Raw genomic sequence first — 16595 nt, forward strand, 5'->3', positions numbered from 1 at the left:
GACTGTCACAATTTGAAAACACATGCTCTCCACTAGAGTAGAGTCTCTTCTCGACCTGAGTCGCGTAAATGTGAGTTGAGCCTTAATGAAAAATATTTAAAATGATTAATTTGATAAATTGAGAATGTTATTCAGAGAAAAAAAAAAAAACATTCTCAATTTATCAAATTAATCATTTTAAATATTTTTCATTAAGGCTCAACTCACACTTACGCGACTCAGGTCGAGAAGAGACTCTACTCTAGTGGAGAGCATGTGTTTTCAAATGGTGACGTCGTGGAGACTAGAATCGACTGGTCTGAGTGTCACCATTTGGAAACACATGCTCTCCACTAGAGTAGAGTCTCTTCTCGACCTGAGTCGCGTAAATGTGAGTTGAGCCTTAATGAAAAATATTTAAAATGATTAATTTGATAAATTGAGAATGTTTTTTTTTTTTTCTCTGAATAACATTCTCAATTTATCAAATTAATCATTTTAAATATTTTTCATTAAGGCTCAACTCACATTTACGCGACTCAGGTCGAGAAGAGACTCTACTCTAGTGGAGAGCATGTGTTTTCAAATTGTGACAGTCGCGGAGACTAGAATCGACTGGTCTGAGTGTCACCATTTGGAAACACATGCTCTCCACTAGAGTCCAGTCTCTTCTCCACCTGAGTCGCGTAACTGTGAGTTGAGCCTAATTGTAGGTCTACTATTATACTATTTTATTGAACCATATATACTATTTTTACAATATTTCTGTAGCCTTTCTTAGGAAAGTTTTGAACTTTGGTTTTCACAATGATAAATCGAGAAGAGTGACATCTATGATAGAATTGGAAAATATTTTACAATTTATAAATTGTTCTCATTTTTTCACTACATTTATTATGAATATATGTACTACATAGTTGAAAAGGCACATAATATGCAACATCTTTTCATGAATGGTATAATTCACTTAAATTGGCAGAGTATGAATTATAGGCCGATGAATTACATCTGTACATATGACTACTGCCAAGCTATTTAAAAATGCACACTATAGTGAGGTCCACGTTATAATGGCAGTATTTGATTAGCAATGATGTTGCTATCCTTGTCTATCATTCCACAAAGCAGATAGCGCTATCCTTTCCTAGTTCAACAACGTTGGAAAATCGTTTCTCAACAAAGTAAATACAAATATTTAATTGACAAAATAATTGAGATTTATTATTTTATAATTGATAAATATATTTCCTTGACAAATAAAAATAATTGATCATTTTCAAACAAGAATTAATAGTCAATATTACATCAGTTATACCAGTTTTACTCTATAAGAAGGCAGTGGCAAGGCAGAGAATCGGCAACGCTGTTGTCCAATCTCTCTCCACTGCCATTATAACGTGGACCTCACTATAGTAGCTAGAATAGTAATACTAGCCTATTACTAAAAATATGAAATAGTACACAGAAAGTTTTCAAAACTAATTTTTCCGGTAATTTTCAAAGTTTACGGTATTAAAGTGAGCAAGACAAACAGTGTTATACATTAATTTTACAAATATTTTTATTTTAATTTCACTCCTACTAAACCACTACACTAAACTAAAAGCTAAAAGTTAATTTAGTTGTATTTTATTGTACTTTCCTAGTAAATTCATCAATATTCTCTTTTTTACTAAATATCATCATTATTTTTTCAATTATATCCATCATTACCTTTGTAATTTCCTTCAAAACCATCAAAATTTTAGTTTTTCTTTCAATCTTTGTACCTTTATTAAGCTTTGTACTTCTCCTATAAAACCTCACTTCATTCTTCAAGGTTTTTACGGTTTATTTCATCTAAATATATTTTATTTGCAGTCACGGTTTTTACGGTTTCTTCAATTTTAACTTTCATTTAATTATTTATTTACAGTCACTTTTTGACGACTTCCAGTGATTCTCTAATTGGTTCTTTAGCAGTTGCCTTCTTTCTTTGCCTTTGATTCTTTACAACTGTTGTAGGTTTTGTATTATCGCTGACTGAACTAGGTTTTGTATTATCGCCAACTAAACCAGGTTTTGTACTATCGCTGACTGATCCAGGTTTTGTATTATCCTTACCTGAACCAGCAGGCTTCGTATTATCGGTAGGTAAACCAGGTTTTGTATTATCCGTGCCTGAACCGGCAGGTTTTGTATTATCGGTAGCTGATTCAGGTTTTGTATTATCTATACCTGAACCAGCAGGTTTTGTATTATCGGTAGCTGATCCAGGTTTTGTATTATCTATACCTGAACCAGTAGGTTTTGTATTATCGGTAGCTAAACCAGGTTTTGTATTATCTATACCTGAACCTGCAGGTTTTGTATTATCGGTAGCTAAACCCGGTTTTGTGCTATCCGTGCCTAAACCCGGTTTTGTATGAACACTTCCTGAGCCAGTGACGTCTTCGTTGCGTTTTGGAGTTAATTTCGTTTTCGACGAAGAAGAATTTGAAGGAGGAAGAGAATTAGACAACAAAGAAGGACCTGTGTTTTGTTGGCTTTTCAGACGTTTTCCTCGGATATTTGTTTTAGAATCTTTGGATGGCTTTGAGGAGGAAATTTCTAATTTAGAGTTGCTAATTTCAAACTTTGAGGAACTGGTATCTGTTTTCGACGAGGTACTAGATTCAGATTTCAAGGAGCTAATTACAGATTTCGAGCTAATAGATTCCGATTGCAAGGAACTACTAACAGATTTCAAGGTATTCGACTCAGGTCTTGAGGTAGCACTTTCTAGCTTTGAGGAACTTTTCTTCACTTTTGAGGAACTATTATCTATACACTCAGGCTTTAAGGCAGTAATATCTGATTTAGAGATGGGTTTAGAATCAGATTCAGAACTACACTCAATTTTCGAAGAACCACAGTTCAATTTCGAAGAACCAGTTCCTGATTTCGAGTCAGTTTTCAAAGAGCTACCATCACTTTTAGAAGCCTTCTTAGTTTTTGAAGAACTATTCCCAGCTTTCAATGGTGAACTATCACGTTTTGAAGAAGAATCCTCCAATTTCGAAGAACTTTCACTCTTTGAATAACTAGTCCCAACTTTCAAAGGTGAACTGTCACGTTTTGAAGAAGAATCATCCAATTTCAAAGAACTTTCACTCTTTAAAGAACTATTCCCAACTTTCAAAGGTGAACTGTCACGTTTTGAAGAATCCTCCAATTTTGAAGAACTATTCCCAGCTTTCAATGGTAAACTGTCACGGTTTGAAGAAGAATCCTCCAATTTCGAAGAACTTTCACTCTTTAAAGAACTATTCTTATCTTTCAAAAGTGAACTGTCATGTTTTGAAGAAGAATCATCCAATTTCAAAGAACTTTCACTCTTTGAAGAACTATTATCAACTTTCAAAAGTGAACTGTCACGTTTTGAAGAAGGATCCTCCAATTTTGAAGAACTATTCCCAGCTTTTAGAGGTGAACTATCAAGGTTTGATGAAGAACCCCCCATTTTCGAAGAACTTCCACTCTCTAAAGAACTATTATCAATTTTCAAAGTGGAAACTTCAGTTTTCAGGTTACCACTCTTCAATTTCAAGTCAGAAGTTCCAAGACTCAAGTCAACACTCTCAGATTTCAACTCTTGTTTCGGAGAGCTGCCCTCAATTTTCAAAACACCACTACCAGACTCAAAATCTTTCAAAGATTCACCAGTTTTTGACACATTTTTCGTCAAAGATTTCTGTTGTTTTGAAGTTTCTCCAACACTTTTTGACGGCGAGGAAAAAGATTTCAATGATGCCTTCTCTATTGAAGACAACCGCTGTAGATTATCAACATTTTTAGTCGAGGAAATTTCTTTCAAAGTTTTAGAGGACTCTTGATCTGAACCTGGTGCTAAATTCGAGCCACTGACAACATTTCCAAAGTTAACAGCAGAACCAATATCAGTTTTACTCCTAGATTTAATCTGAGATTCGACAACAAATGATTCTCCAGTGGAAACCAAGTTTTCAGAGCACTTAAATTGAGTTTTAGTGACAGTTTCTTCATAACTAACAACAGATGCAACTGAATCAACCTCTAACCCTAGTTTAGATAATCCTAGATCAACCTTTTGACTTTGTTTAGATTGATAGGACTCTGGATTAGATAAACTAAGATCAAGTTTTGGAAATTCATCAGACTTCAAACTATACAAGGTCGAATCGTCTGGTTTGAGTAGACTAGATAAACTTGGATCAACCGTTGAGAGTTTTAAACTTGGATCAACCTTTGTAAGATTTAAACTTTGATCAACCTTTGTAAGTTTTAAACTTGGATCAACCTTTGTAAGTTTCAAACATGGATCAACCTTTGTAAGATTTAAACTTGGATCAACCTTTGTAAGATTTGAACTTGGATCAACCTTTGTAAGTTTCAAACTTGGATCATCTTTTGCAAGATATAAACTTGGTTCAATTTCCTCCTCAACTTTAGATCCTACCTTCAGCTCGGCTGATTTCAAATCCTTATTTTTAGATTCTTCCTTCCTAACAGCTGATTTCAAACCAACAACTTTAGACTCTTTGGTATCTTCTAATAAAATCGCAGTGTCTAAGCCTCTTTTGCTTTCAAAAATTTTGGAAACTTTCTCTGGATCAACTGATACTACTTCTAATTTTTCCCTCTCAGTAGCTTCTAAATCAACAAAATCCAAACCTTTTTTCGTGCTGCTTCCTTCTAAATCATTATCTTTAGAAATTTTATTTTGATTAACTTGTAATACATCAACAGTTTCTAAAACTTTCTTCTTACCATTCTCCTCTATATCAACAACTTTTGAAACTTTTTCCATATCAACGACTTTCGAATTTTCAATATCAATTTCTGCTTTTGAAACTTTACAATCTAATCCTCTCATCTTATTGGTCGATTCAAAACTAACAATCTTTGATGCTTCATTCTCATTGGTCGTAACTAAACCAACACCCTTCAATCCTTCCTTCTCATTGGTTGCTTCTGAACCAAAACTTTCCAATCTTCTTTCCTCATTGGTAGATTCCAAACCAGCACTTTCTGATCTTCTCTTCTCATTGGTTGCTTCTAAACTAACGTCTATTAATCCTCTGATTTCGTTGGTCTTCTCTAAATTAGCATTTTTTGCTCCTATATTCTCATTGGTCAATAATTCTGAACCACCAACCTCCGCTCCTTTACATTCTATAGTCGATTTTGAACCAGCCTTATCCGGTTCTCTCTCCTCATTGGTCGTTTTGGAACTATCCATAAATCCTTTCTTCTCATTGGCCACCTCAAACACATCTTCAACTCCTCTCCTCTCATTGGACACCTCTAACCCAACCTTACCAGCTCCTCTCTTCTCATTGGTCACCTCTGCCACGCCCACCCCAAACCCGGCTCTCTGATTGGCTGCAGCCGTCAAAGACGAAGACGAATCACCAGTTTTCTTCAGAGCTTCTTGCAGTACACTGATCTTACTAGAAGACATCTCAATCATTTGTTTGGCCTTTTCGGCGCTTGGAGATTGGCTGGAAGACCTTAATCCAGTCTTGAAGGAAGGCCTCGATCCACTCTTGTAGGAAGGCAACGAGTTGGAGTGAGAAAGCAACACCATTGGAGACGAAGAGGCAGCGGAAGAGGTCGAGTGTAGACGTGGACGCAGTACTAGTGGTGGTGATGTCGTAGTGGGTTGCTGTAAAAAAAGAGAGAAACTGGTTAGATAATAAAGAAAAATGTTGTAAAATGAGAAGAAATTGTGAAGAAGTCGAGGAAAACCGTTTAGAATGATGGAAAAGTGATGTAGAAGTGCCTTTTCTTTGAATCGAGAGAGAATTGGTTGAAAATAAAGGAAAATAGATGTGAATAATAAAAATAATAGTGGGTTGCTGTAGAAATTGGTTAGAAAGTGAAAAGAAAAATGTTGTGAAATGAAAAGAAATTGTGAAGAAGTCGTGGAAAACCGTTTAGAATGATGAAAAAGTGATGTAGAAGTGCCTTTTTTGGAACAAGAGAGAATTGGTTGAAAATGGAGGAAAATAGTTGAAAATAATAGTGGGTTGCTGTAGAAATTAGTTAGAAAATAAAAGAAAAATGTTGTGAAATGAGAAGAAATTGTGAAGAAGTCGAGGAAAACCGTTTAGAATGATGGAAAAGTGATGTAGAAGTGCCTTTTCTTTGAATCGAGAGAGAATTGGTTGAAAATAAAGGAAAATAGATGTGAATAATAAAAATAATAGTGGGTTGCTGTAGAAATTGGTTAGAAAGTGAAAAGAAAAATGTTGTGAAATGAGAAGAAATTGTGAAGAAGTCGAGGAAAACCGTTTAGAATGATGGAAAAGTGATGTAGAAGTGCCTTTTCTTTGAAACGCGAGAGAATTGGTTGAAAATAAAGGAAAATAGATGTGAATAATAAAAATAATAGTGGGTTGCTGTAGAAATTGGTTAGAAAGTGAAAAGAAAAATGTTGTGAAATGAGAAGAAATTGTGAAGAAGTCGAGGAAAACCGTTTAGAATGATGGAAAAGTGATGTAGAAGTGCCTTTTCTTTGAAACGAGAGAGAATTGGTTGAAAATAAAGGAAAATAGATGTGAATAATAAAAATAATAGTGGGTTGCTGTAGAAATTGGTTAGAAAGTGAAAAGAAAAATGTTGTGAAATGAGAAGAAATTGTGAAGAAGTCGAGGAAAACCGTTTAGAATGATGGAAAAGTGATGTAGAAGTGCCTTTTCTTTGAAACGAGAGAGAATTGGTTGAAAATAAAGGAAAATAGATGTGAATAATAAAAATAGTAGAGGGTTGCTGTAGAAATTGGTTAGAAAGTGAAAAGAAAAATGTTGTGAAATGAGAAGAAATTGTGAAGAAGTCGTGGAAAACCGTTTAGAATGATGAAAAAGTGATGTAGAAGTGCCTTTTCATTGGAACGAGAGAGAAATTGGTTGAAAATAGAGGAAAATAGATGTAAATAATGAAAATAATAGTGGGTTGCTGTAGAAATTAGTTAGAAAATAAAAGAAAAATGTTGTGAAATGTAAAGAAATTGTGAAGAAGTCGTGGAAAACCGTTTAGAATGATGAAAAAGTGATGTAGAAGTGCCTTTTCTTTGAGACGAGAGAGAATTGGTTGAAAATAAAGGAAAATAGATGTGAATAATAAAAATAATAGAGGGTTGCTGTAGAAATTGGTTAGAAAGTGAAAAGAAAAATGTTGTGTAATGAGAAGAAATTGTGAAGAAGTCGTGGAAAACCGTTTAGAATGATAAAAAAGTGATGTAGAAGTGCCTTTTCTTTGAAACGAGAGAGAATTGGTTGAAAATTGAGGAAAAATAGTTGAAAATAATGAAACTAGTAGTGGGCTGCTGTAGAAACTGGTAGGAAAATGTTGTGAAATAAGATGAAATTGTGAAGAAGTCGAGGAAAACCCGTTTAAAAAAATGAAAAGTGATGTGGGAGTGCTTTTCCTGTGGAACGAATTGAATTGAATCACTGCCTTTATTAAAAACCTAGGAGGGCGAAGTTAGGGCGCAGCCGGCCCTCTCTTACACTTAACCCTCCATACAATTCTAAGTTACAACTGAAACAACATCATAAACAATGAACTAAAGTAAAAGAAAACAATAACTTAAAAAACAAATTAACAAGAAAAAAAATATAATAATTATATTTAATTTTTTATTATATTATAATTATATATAAATATAATAAAAAGAAAAAAAAGAAAAAACTTGAACTCCTTTCGAATTTAAGTACGTGAAAGGGGTTATGCAAAAGGAAGAAGAGAAAAGTGAATACAGTTGAGAATTTTCAGTCCAAATCCATAGATTATTCCGGTAGAAGAAAGGGAAGAAGGGAAAAGAAAGAAAAGAAAAAGGAAGAGAGAAAGAAGGAAGAAAGAGAGGAACCACACATACACTCACACACACACACTTGAATTACGGGTTAGGGAGCATTCCAGCCGAGTCCACCACCTCTGATCCACCGCAAGAGAACGAGAGAAACGTTGGATGGAAATGGAGGGAAAATAGTTCATAATAATGAAAATAGTAGAGTAAAACAGAAGAAAATGGTTAGAAAACTAAGAGAAACGCTGCGAACAAGAATAATTGAGATGTCTAGGAAAATAGTTTAAATAATGAAAAAGTAATTTGGAGGTGATGTTTTTGTAAAACGAGATTATAGAAAAGAGAACATGTTTTTAGATAATATAATAATATCGAGTGACCTGGCTGCCAAGGTCTGGTGTCAGAGTTTTCAGGTCGCAACTGATCAATTTCAGAATAGTATATAAAAGCTGGTCATCCTGGAAAGGTATATTAGATTCAATCATCTCATTATCTCTGATGTAGATTATCTTTTGGTTGAGAGTTAGTGGGGAGGATATTTTTAATATTCTTCCCGAAGAATGGACATTGATATGTCCAAAGCTCCGCCAATTTATGTAGATGCATAACAATATGATAATTATCTATAGTTATTATATCACAAATTGCTTTTTCATATCATATACAGTTCAATAATTATTTTCTTAGTCCATATTATGTAAATTCATCTATAATTTTGCTGTATTGTAAGCTATTGTATATAAGTGTATAAGCCAGTATATTATTGTAATCTACATAAATAAAGTACTCAATCAATCAATCAATGTAATATCAATTGTAGATTCTTGTTAATAATTATTATTCATTCTATTTATTTGTCAAGAAATATACATCTTTCCATGATTTATTGATAAATTTCCACAATTGGAACTAAATATTCTTGCAGATCCTTATATTTCTTCACAGCCTACAAACGATTTGGACACAGTTCGGAGCTATAAATCTATGGAGTTATCTGCTTTGTTGAATGATAGACAAGGATAGCAACACCAATGTTAATCAAACACGTCCATTATAACGTGGACCTCACTATAGCAATACTCACATTGTAGGCAGTGGTATCTAGGCTTGTGCTGAGCAGACAAACGATATAAGAAAGAAAAGGATAGAGCTATCTGCTTTGTTGAATGATAGACAAGGATAGCAACACCAATGTTAATCAAATACTGCAATTATAACGTGGACCTCACTATAGCAATACTCACATTGTAAGCAGTGGTATCTAGGCTTGTGCTGAGCAGACAAACGATATAAGAAGATAAAGGATAGAGCTATCTGCTTTGTTGAATGATAGACAAGGATAGCAACACCAATGTTAATCAAATACTGCAATTATAACGTGGACCTCACTATAGCAATACTCACATTGTAGGCAGTGGTATCTAGACTTGTGCTGAGCAGACAAACGATATAAGAAGAAAAGGATAGAGCTATCTGCTTTGTTGAATGATAGACAAGGATAGCAACACCAATGTTAATCAAATACTGCAATTATAACGTGGACCTCACTATAGCAATACTCACATTGTAGGCAGTGGTATCTAGACTTGTGCTGAGCAGACAAACGATATAAGAAAGAAAAGGATAGAGCTATCTGCTTTGTTGAATGATAGACAAGGATAGCAACACCAATGTTAATCAAATACTGCAATTATAACGTGGACCTCACTATAGCAATACTCACATTGTAGGCAGTGGTATCTAGGCTTGTGCTGAGCAGACAAACGATATAAGAAAGAAAAGGATAGAGCTATCTGCTTTGTTGAATGATAGACAAGGATAGCAACACCAATGTTAATCAAATACTGCAATTATAACGTGGACCTCACTATAGCAATACTCACATTGTAGGCAGTGGTATCTAGACTTGTGCTGAGCAGACAAACGATATAAGAAGAAAAGGATAGAGCTATCTGCTTTGTTGAATGATAGACAAGGATAGCAACACCAATGTTAATCAAACACGTCCATTATAACGTGGACCTCACTATAGCAATACTCACATTGTAGGCAGTGGTATCTAGACTTGTGCTGAGCAGACAAACGATATAAGAAGAAAAGGATAGAGCTATCTGCTTTGTTGAATGATAGACAAGGATAGCTACACCAATGTTAATCAAACACGTCCATTATAACGTGGACCTCACTATAGCAATACTCACATTGTAAGCAGTAGTATCTAGACTTGTGCTGAGCAGACAAACGATATAAGAAGATAAAGGATAGAGCTATCTGCTTTGTTGAATGATAGACAAGGATAGCTACACCAATGTTGCTCAAATACTGCCATTATAACGAGGACCTCACTATAGACTTGTGCTGAGCAGACAAACGATATAAGAAGATAAAGGATAGAGCTATCTGCTTTGTTGAATGATAGACAAGGATAGCTACACCAATGTTGCTCAAATACTGCCATTATAACGAGGACCTCACTATAGACTTGTGCTGAGCAGACAAACGATATAAGAAGATAAAGGATAGAGCTATCTGCTTTGACGAATGATAGATAAAGAGAGAAACACCGATGTTGCTCAAATACAGCCATTATAACGTGTAATACTCACATTGTAAGCAGTAGTATCTAGGCTTGTGCTGAGCAGACTAGCCACTCCATCGTTGGCATCGAACGAGTTGGGCGCCGAAAAGTCACTCAGATTCAACATCGATTGACTCAAACTGTCGGCGCGAGACGAACCATCACTCCTGGCGTCGTGTTCTGGAATTACCTGCATCAGAACCCATAAATTATTATCTTAATAAATATTGAGTAAATTATTTCATTTGAAACAAATGTATATAAATACATTCACAAAGTAATATGTAAGCACGATGTGCCTCCACCAAAATATGTAAGCACGATGTGCCTACACCAAAATATGTAAGCACGATGTGCCTACACCAAAATATGTAAGCACGATGTGCCTACACCAAAATATGTAAGCACGATGTGCCTACACCAAAATATGTAAGGGGAAAAGAACTATGAATACAAGAAATGAACAGAATAACTAGAACTTTAATGAATCTTTAACATATTTACATTTGAACAAAACAGGATTAATTTGATTATAAAACAATATTTTATATGAATTAATGGGGAAACACTCGCTTGCCGCTAATGAGGATTCAATGTTTGTGGTTATGAAAAAATTAAGAACAATGATTCAGTAGTCACCTACCTTTTTGAAATAGCTTCCCACTTTGGCATCCACTGGTATTTCGCGGCGTTAATTATTAATTAAAAATCAAAATAGCTGATCTAATGAAATGGGTTCAGATCCCGTCCTATGCAATAATACAATTCTCTTTAAACTGCCCGAACTGCGACAGGAAAACTGTATTATAAAACAGGAGCAAAATCTATCCCCTTCACCAGAACAGCCGGACTTTACTCACAGTCCTATCGAACGAGCTCACACACAGCCCAAAGAAAAATTTTGGGTATTAAATATAACTCAGTCAATGCCAAACATGAAAGCCATTTCAAGTACATATTTTTATCTGTCGCACAAGCGGCACGTTTGTTATTAAAAACAAAAGAGAAGCTACATTAATTTTGACAACAAATGAAATAAACAATCTTTCTGTCGATGACAAAAATTGTTCAAAGACAAAAACACTGTTCATTAAACTTTTCTAAATTAAAACTCTAAAATCCTGATCAATATGAGATAAATATATGATTCATATATATGTCCCATATGACCAGGTGATAAATATAATAAGGAAAAGATAGCATTAGGAGATATTCAATGGTATGGGATTTCATGTTCCAAATTTCAAGCCGATTCTTGTTAACCCAAGAACAATGGTTAGTCCTTTCGTTCATTCAAAATAATAATATATCTCGAGGTTAATACCAAAAAAAATAGCATAAGAAGATATCCCATGGTATGGAATGTTCATGTTCCAAACTACAATCTTGAAGCCTCAAGTCGAGAAGATACTTGAGACTTGACGAGCAGGAGGAAATAAGAAGATAAAGGATAGAGCTATCTGCTTTGACGAATGATAGATAAAGAGAGAAACACCGATGTTGCTCAAATACAGCCATTATAACGTGTAATACTCACATTGTAAGCAGTAGTATCTAGGCTTGTGCTGAGCAGACTAGCCACTCCATCGTTGGCATCGAACGAGTTGGGCGCCGAAAAGTCACTCAGATTCAACATCGATTGACTCAAACTGTCGGCGCGAGACGAACCATCACTCCTGGCGTCGTGTTCTGGAATTACCTGCATCAGAACCCATAATTATTATCTTAATAAATATTGAGTAAATTATTTCATTTGAAACAAATGTATATAAATACATTCACAAAGTAATATGTAAGCACGATGTGCCTCCACCAAAATATGTAAGCACGATGTGCCTACACCAAAATATGTAAGCACGATGTGCCTACACCAAAATATGTAAGCACGATGTGCCTACACCAAAATATGTAAGCACGATGTGCCTACACCAAAATATGTAAGGGGAAAAGAACTATGAATACAAGAAATGAACAGAATAACTAGAACTTTAATGAATCTTTAACATATTTACATTTGAACAAAACAGGATTAATTTGATTATAAAACAATATTTTATATGAATTAATGGGGAAACACTCGCTTGCCGCTAATGAGGATTCAATGTTTGTGGTTATGAAAAAATTAAGAACAATGATTCAGTAGTCACCTACCTTTTTGAAATAGCTTCCCACTTTGGCATCCACTGGTATTTCGCGGCGTTAATTATTAATTAAAAATCAAAATAGCTGATCTAATGAAATGGGTTCAGATCCCGTCCTATGCAATAATACAATTCTCTTTAAACTGCCCGAACTGCGACAGGAAAACTGTATTATAAAACAGGAGCAAAATCTATCCCCTTCACCAGAACAGCCGGACTTTACTCACAGTCCTATCGAACGAGCTCACACACAGCCCAAAAGAAAAATTTTGGGTATTAAATATAACTCAGTCAATGCCAAACATGAAAGCCATTTCAAGTACATATTTTTATCTGTCGCACAAGCGGCACGTTTGTTATTAAAAACAAAAGAGAAGCTACATTAATTTTGACAACAAATGAAATAAACAATCTTTCTGTCGATGACAAAAATTGTTCAAAGACAAAAACACTGTTCATTAAACTTTTCTAAATTAAAACTCTAAAATCCTGATCAATATGAGATAAATATATGATTCATATATATGTCCCATATGACCAGGTGATAAATATAATAAGGAAAAGATAGCATTAGGAGATATTCAATGGTATGGGGATTTCATGTTCCAAATTTCAAGCCGATTCTTGTTAACCCAAGAACAATGGTTAGTCCTTTCGTTCATTCAAAATAATAATATATCTCGAGGTTAATACCAAAAAAAATAGCATAAGAAGATATCCCATGGTATGGAATGTTCATGTTCCAAACTACAATCTTGAAGCCTCAAGTCGAGAAGATACTTGAGACTTGACGAGCAGCAGGAAATAGAAGTGAGTTATGGAGACTGAGATGGTTGCAGGGAGAGGTCAGGAACAAAGGCATTGTGGATGACCCTAATGACATTGTTCCTGGCACCCAGCTGAGACGTAGAGAGTGGTGTGGCCCTAACCGGTTCAGGATGCAGGTGGGAAGGTGTGCTGAGCTGATGACAGCATGGGGATACACCTCTGATCCTCTGTGCCAATGTGGACAAATTCAATCAATGAATCACCTGATATGTGAGTGTCTACAACACTCCTATCATGGAGGGCTGACAGAAGTTCATGATGCTGGAGAATAGGCATGTCAGTGGCTCCACAACTTACTAGATTATATTAGTATTTAACATATTAAGTGTAAAATTATGTTTTTTCTAACTTTGGCCTATATATATATATGCATATGCATATATATATTACAATCTGAGTTTTTGTTGTCAAGCCGATCACTGTCGACTACTGTCTTTTATTACTGTTTAGTTGGGAGTGTAAGAGTGTGAGAGTGTAAGAACGGCACAGTATGAGAGACTACCAGCTTCACTAAAAACAACTACTATAGAGAGGTCCAAGTTATAATGACAGTGTTTGATTGGCAACGGTATTGCTATGCTTGTCTATCATTCAACAAAGCGGATAGCGCTATCTCTTTCTCGCTTTGCTCTGTTGCCAGATCATCTATTAACAATGTGTTGTGTGTTGGTTGGCAATAGTCAACCATCTGTTTAGGCGCCAAGTGCCGTGATGGCTGTTGCTTAGAGGTTAGGTCTTCATGTCATGTTATTGTCGTTTGTCGTTTTATATTGTCAATTCAATAAAGAACATATCAGCTGTTGTAGCTATGGTGAAAGTGATATTTTCGAGCTCAAAATTTAAGTGAATTTATTCTATATTTTGTGAATATTTGAAGTTTGGTTTTTGTTTTAACGGAAGTTTCATTATCAATTTATCTGAATTTGAAATTCTTTGTTTTATTCTGATTCATAGTTTCAGATTGAAGATTTGGTGTTGAAATTGAAGTGAACATAACCTCTACATAATATTTGGACGATTTGTGACAAAATCAGGAAATTGGAGAAGTTTTGGGCAATAGCCTGTTTTTTCTTTTCCGACTATTGTATTGTTCGCTCTATCTAATAAATAAATAAATAAGTCTAATTATCAACACAGTCTAATTATCTATCCACCTAGAACACAATGTAGAATTAATAATAAATTGACAAAATATTTCATCTTAATTGTAAAAATTCATCATGAAAATATAACATTTTGCTTAATAAAATATAATTGATTATTTTAAATGAGAATGAACAGTTAATATTACATCAATAAACCTGTATAAGCTATGCCTTCTATGGACGGTAGCTGATACAGGTTTATTGATGTAATATTAACTGTTCATTCTCTTTTAAAATAATTAATTATATTTTATTAAGCTTGAAATTAGATTTTCAATAATTTCATAATGAATTTTCATAACTAAGATGAAATATTTTGTAAATTAATTATGAATTCCACATTGTTAAAAGACGATCTGGAAACAGAGCAAAGCGAGAAAGAGATAGCGTTATCAGCTTTGTTGAATGATAGACAAGGATAGCAATACCATTGCTCAATCAATAGTTTATTTTCCTTCATAAAATGTACATGAATGTCTATAATTACATAAATAATACAATTGACAATAATGAACAAAATAAGTAAGAAGTAAAATAGTATTATTATTAAATACATAAAGTCCCTGAAAAGGTTAAAAACCTGAGCGCAGGGGCCGAGTGTTACTAGAACAAAATTATTTCTAAAATAAATAAATTTGCTGGATTCCTATTAACATCTAAATTTGAAGAAATTTACAAAGAAGGAAATAAAAAAAACAAAAGTACGAAAATACGAGATAATGAAATAAAAAAGCTGACATTCTTGAATGATTGTGAACTTATCCTAGTTACAATCACAGTAAATCACTTATCCTAGGATTTGAAGAAGCAATCTATAAATCTATCTCTCTCAGAAGTCTTCCATTCAAATTATCTGTTATAAAAAGAGCAGGTAACACATTTATAAGCTTATGCACAATATAATCAAACTGTCTTCTACAAATGGATAAATTGTTAATCAAACACTGCCATTATAACGCGGACCTCACTATAACAATAATAATTACTGTAATTATTTTAAACAATAATTGTAATTGAATTACCTCCAACAGTGGATTACTCCTCTGCTCGTCGTTGAATGCAGATTTGGCTCCGGCTTTCATTCCCCCCACCACCCTATAACCGCTACTGCTGTTGGCATCACAGATGTCTCCCCCTCCTCCTCCATCAGCTGCTGATTGGGCCGACGCCAGCTGATTCTGCATCAGCTGATCCCCGCCTCCGCCGCCAGCTGACGTCAGCTGATTGTCCTGGTACTCGTCTAGACCGCCGTTATCCCCGTTAGTTGATAGCAGAGTGATGGCGTCTTCATACAGCTAACACGACAGAGACAGGAAACAGTTAAATAAATAGACAGATGGAGAAATAAGAGCAGAGAAACAGATAAATCTATAATAAAATGAAAGGAAAGAATTGGCTCAGGTGGGCCGTCCACTGGAACCGATTTCGTCCGAACTAGCATCGGCCAAAAACGACCTACCGATCCCCCAACAAAGAAAGGAATACAGGGTCTGTATAATAAGTAACCGGACTGACCTCAGGAAATTCTTTATTGGCAAAATATGTACAATTTTTCATTAGATATCTTCAAAGTAGTCCCTATTGGAGTCGATAACACGCTGATACCGGATTTTCAAATCCCTGAACGCTCCCTGGAAGTCGGCAACCTCTATGCTGTCTTAGAGCCCTCGTCGTAGCACGTTGATCGTTTTCCAGTGTCCCGAACCGCGTCCCCTTAAGTTGTCTCTTGATCTTGGGGAACAAAAAGAAGTCCGGTGGTGCCATATCCGGTCTGTAAGGAGGATGTGGCAACGTTACCGTCGACTATTAGGCCAACTGCTCGGTGACGAGCACGCAGGTGTGCGACGGAGCATTGTCGTGATGGAGGATCCACGAATCGGCAATCCCCAGACGGACTCGATGAACCCGGGTGGTTAGTCGACGGAGCACCTCTCTGTAGTACTGGTCGTTTACAGTTTGGCCGGGTGGCAAAAACTCTTTGTGAGTGGTGCTCCGTCGACTAACTGCCCGGGTTCATCGAGTCCGTCTGGGGATTGCCGATTCGTGGATCCTCCATCACGACAATGCTCCGTCGCACACCTGCGTGCTCGTCACCGAGCAGTTGGCCTAATAGT

At 35.4% G+C, this 16595-nt stretch overlaps 1 protein-coding gene across 1 annotated transcript in view; it reads right to left on the bottom strand.

Annotated features, from left to right (window-relative positions):
- Positions 1-1379: 1379 nt before the first annotated feature.
- LOC111057219 overlaps positions 1380-16595 on the bottom strand; it is a 71904-nt gene continuing 56688 nt past the window's right edge. Inside the window, exons 24-27 of the mRNA XM_039440355.1 lie at positions 15504-15776; positions 11901-12066; positions 10396-10583; positions 1380-5644 (exon numbers count right to left, since the gene is read on the bottom strand). Of these exons, the coding sequence (XP_039296289.1) occupies positions 1895-5644; positions 10396-10583; positions 11901-12066; positions 15504-15776 (4377 nt within the window). The 3' untranslated portion in view covers positions 1380-1894. The remainder of the gene's footprint in view (positions 5645-10395; positions 10584-11900; positions 12067-15503; positions 15777-16595) is intronic.

This window comes from Nilaparvata lugens, chromosome 13, assembly GCF_014356525.2.
Source record: "Nilaparvata lugens isolate BPH chromosome 13, ASM1435652v1, whole genome shotgun sequence".
NCBI classification, from domain to species: Eukaryota; Metazoa; Arthropoda; class Insecta; order Hemiptera; family Delphacidae; genus Nilaparvata; species Nilaparvata lugens.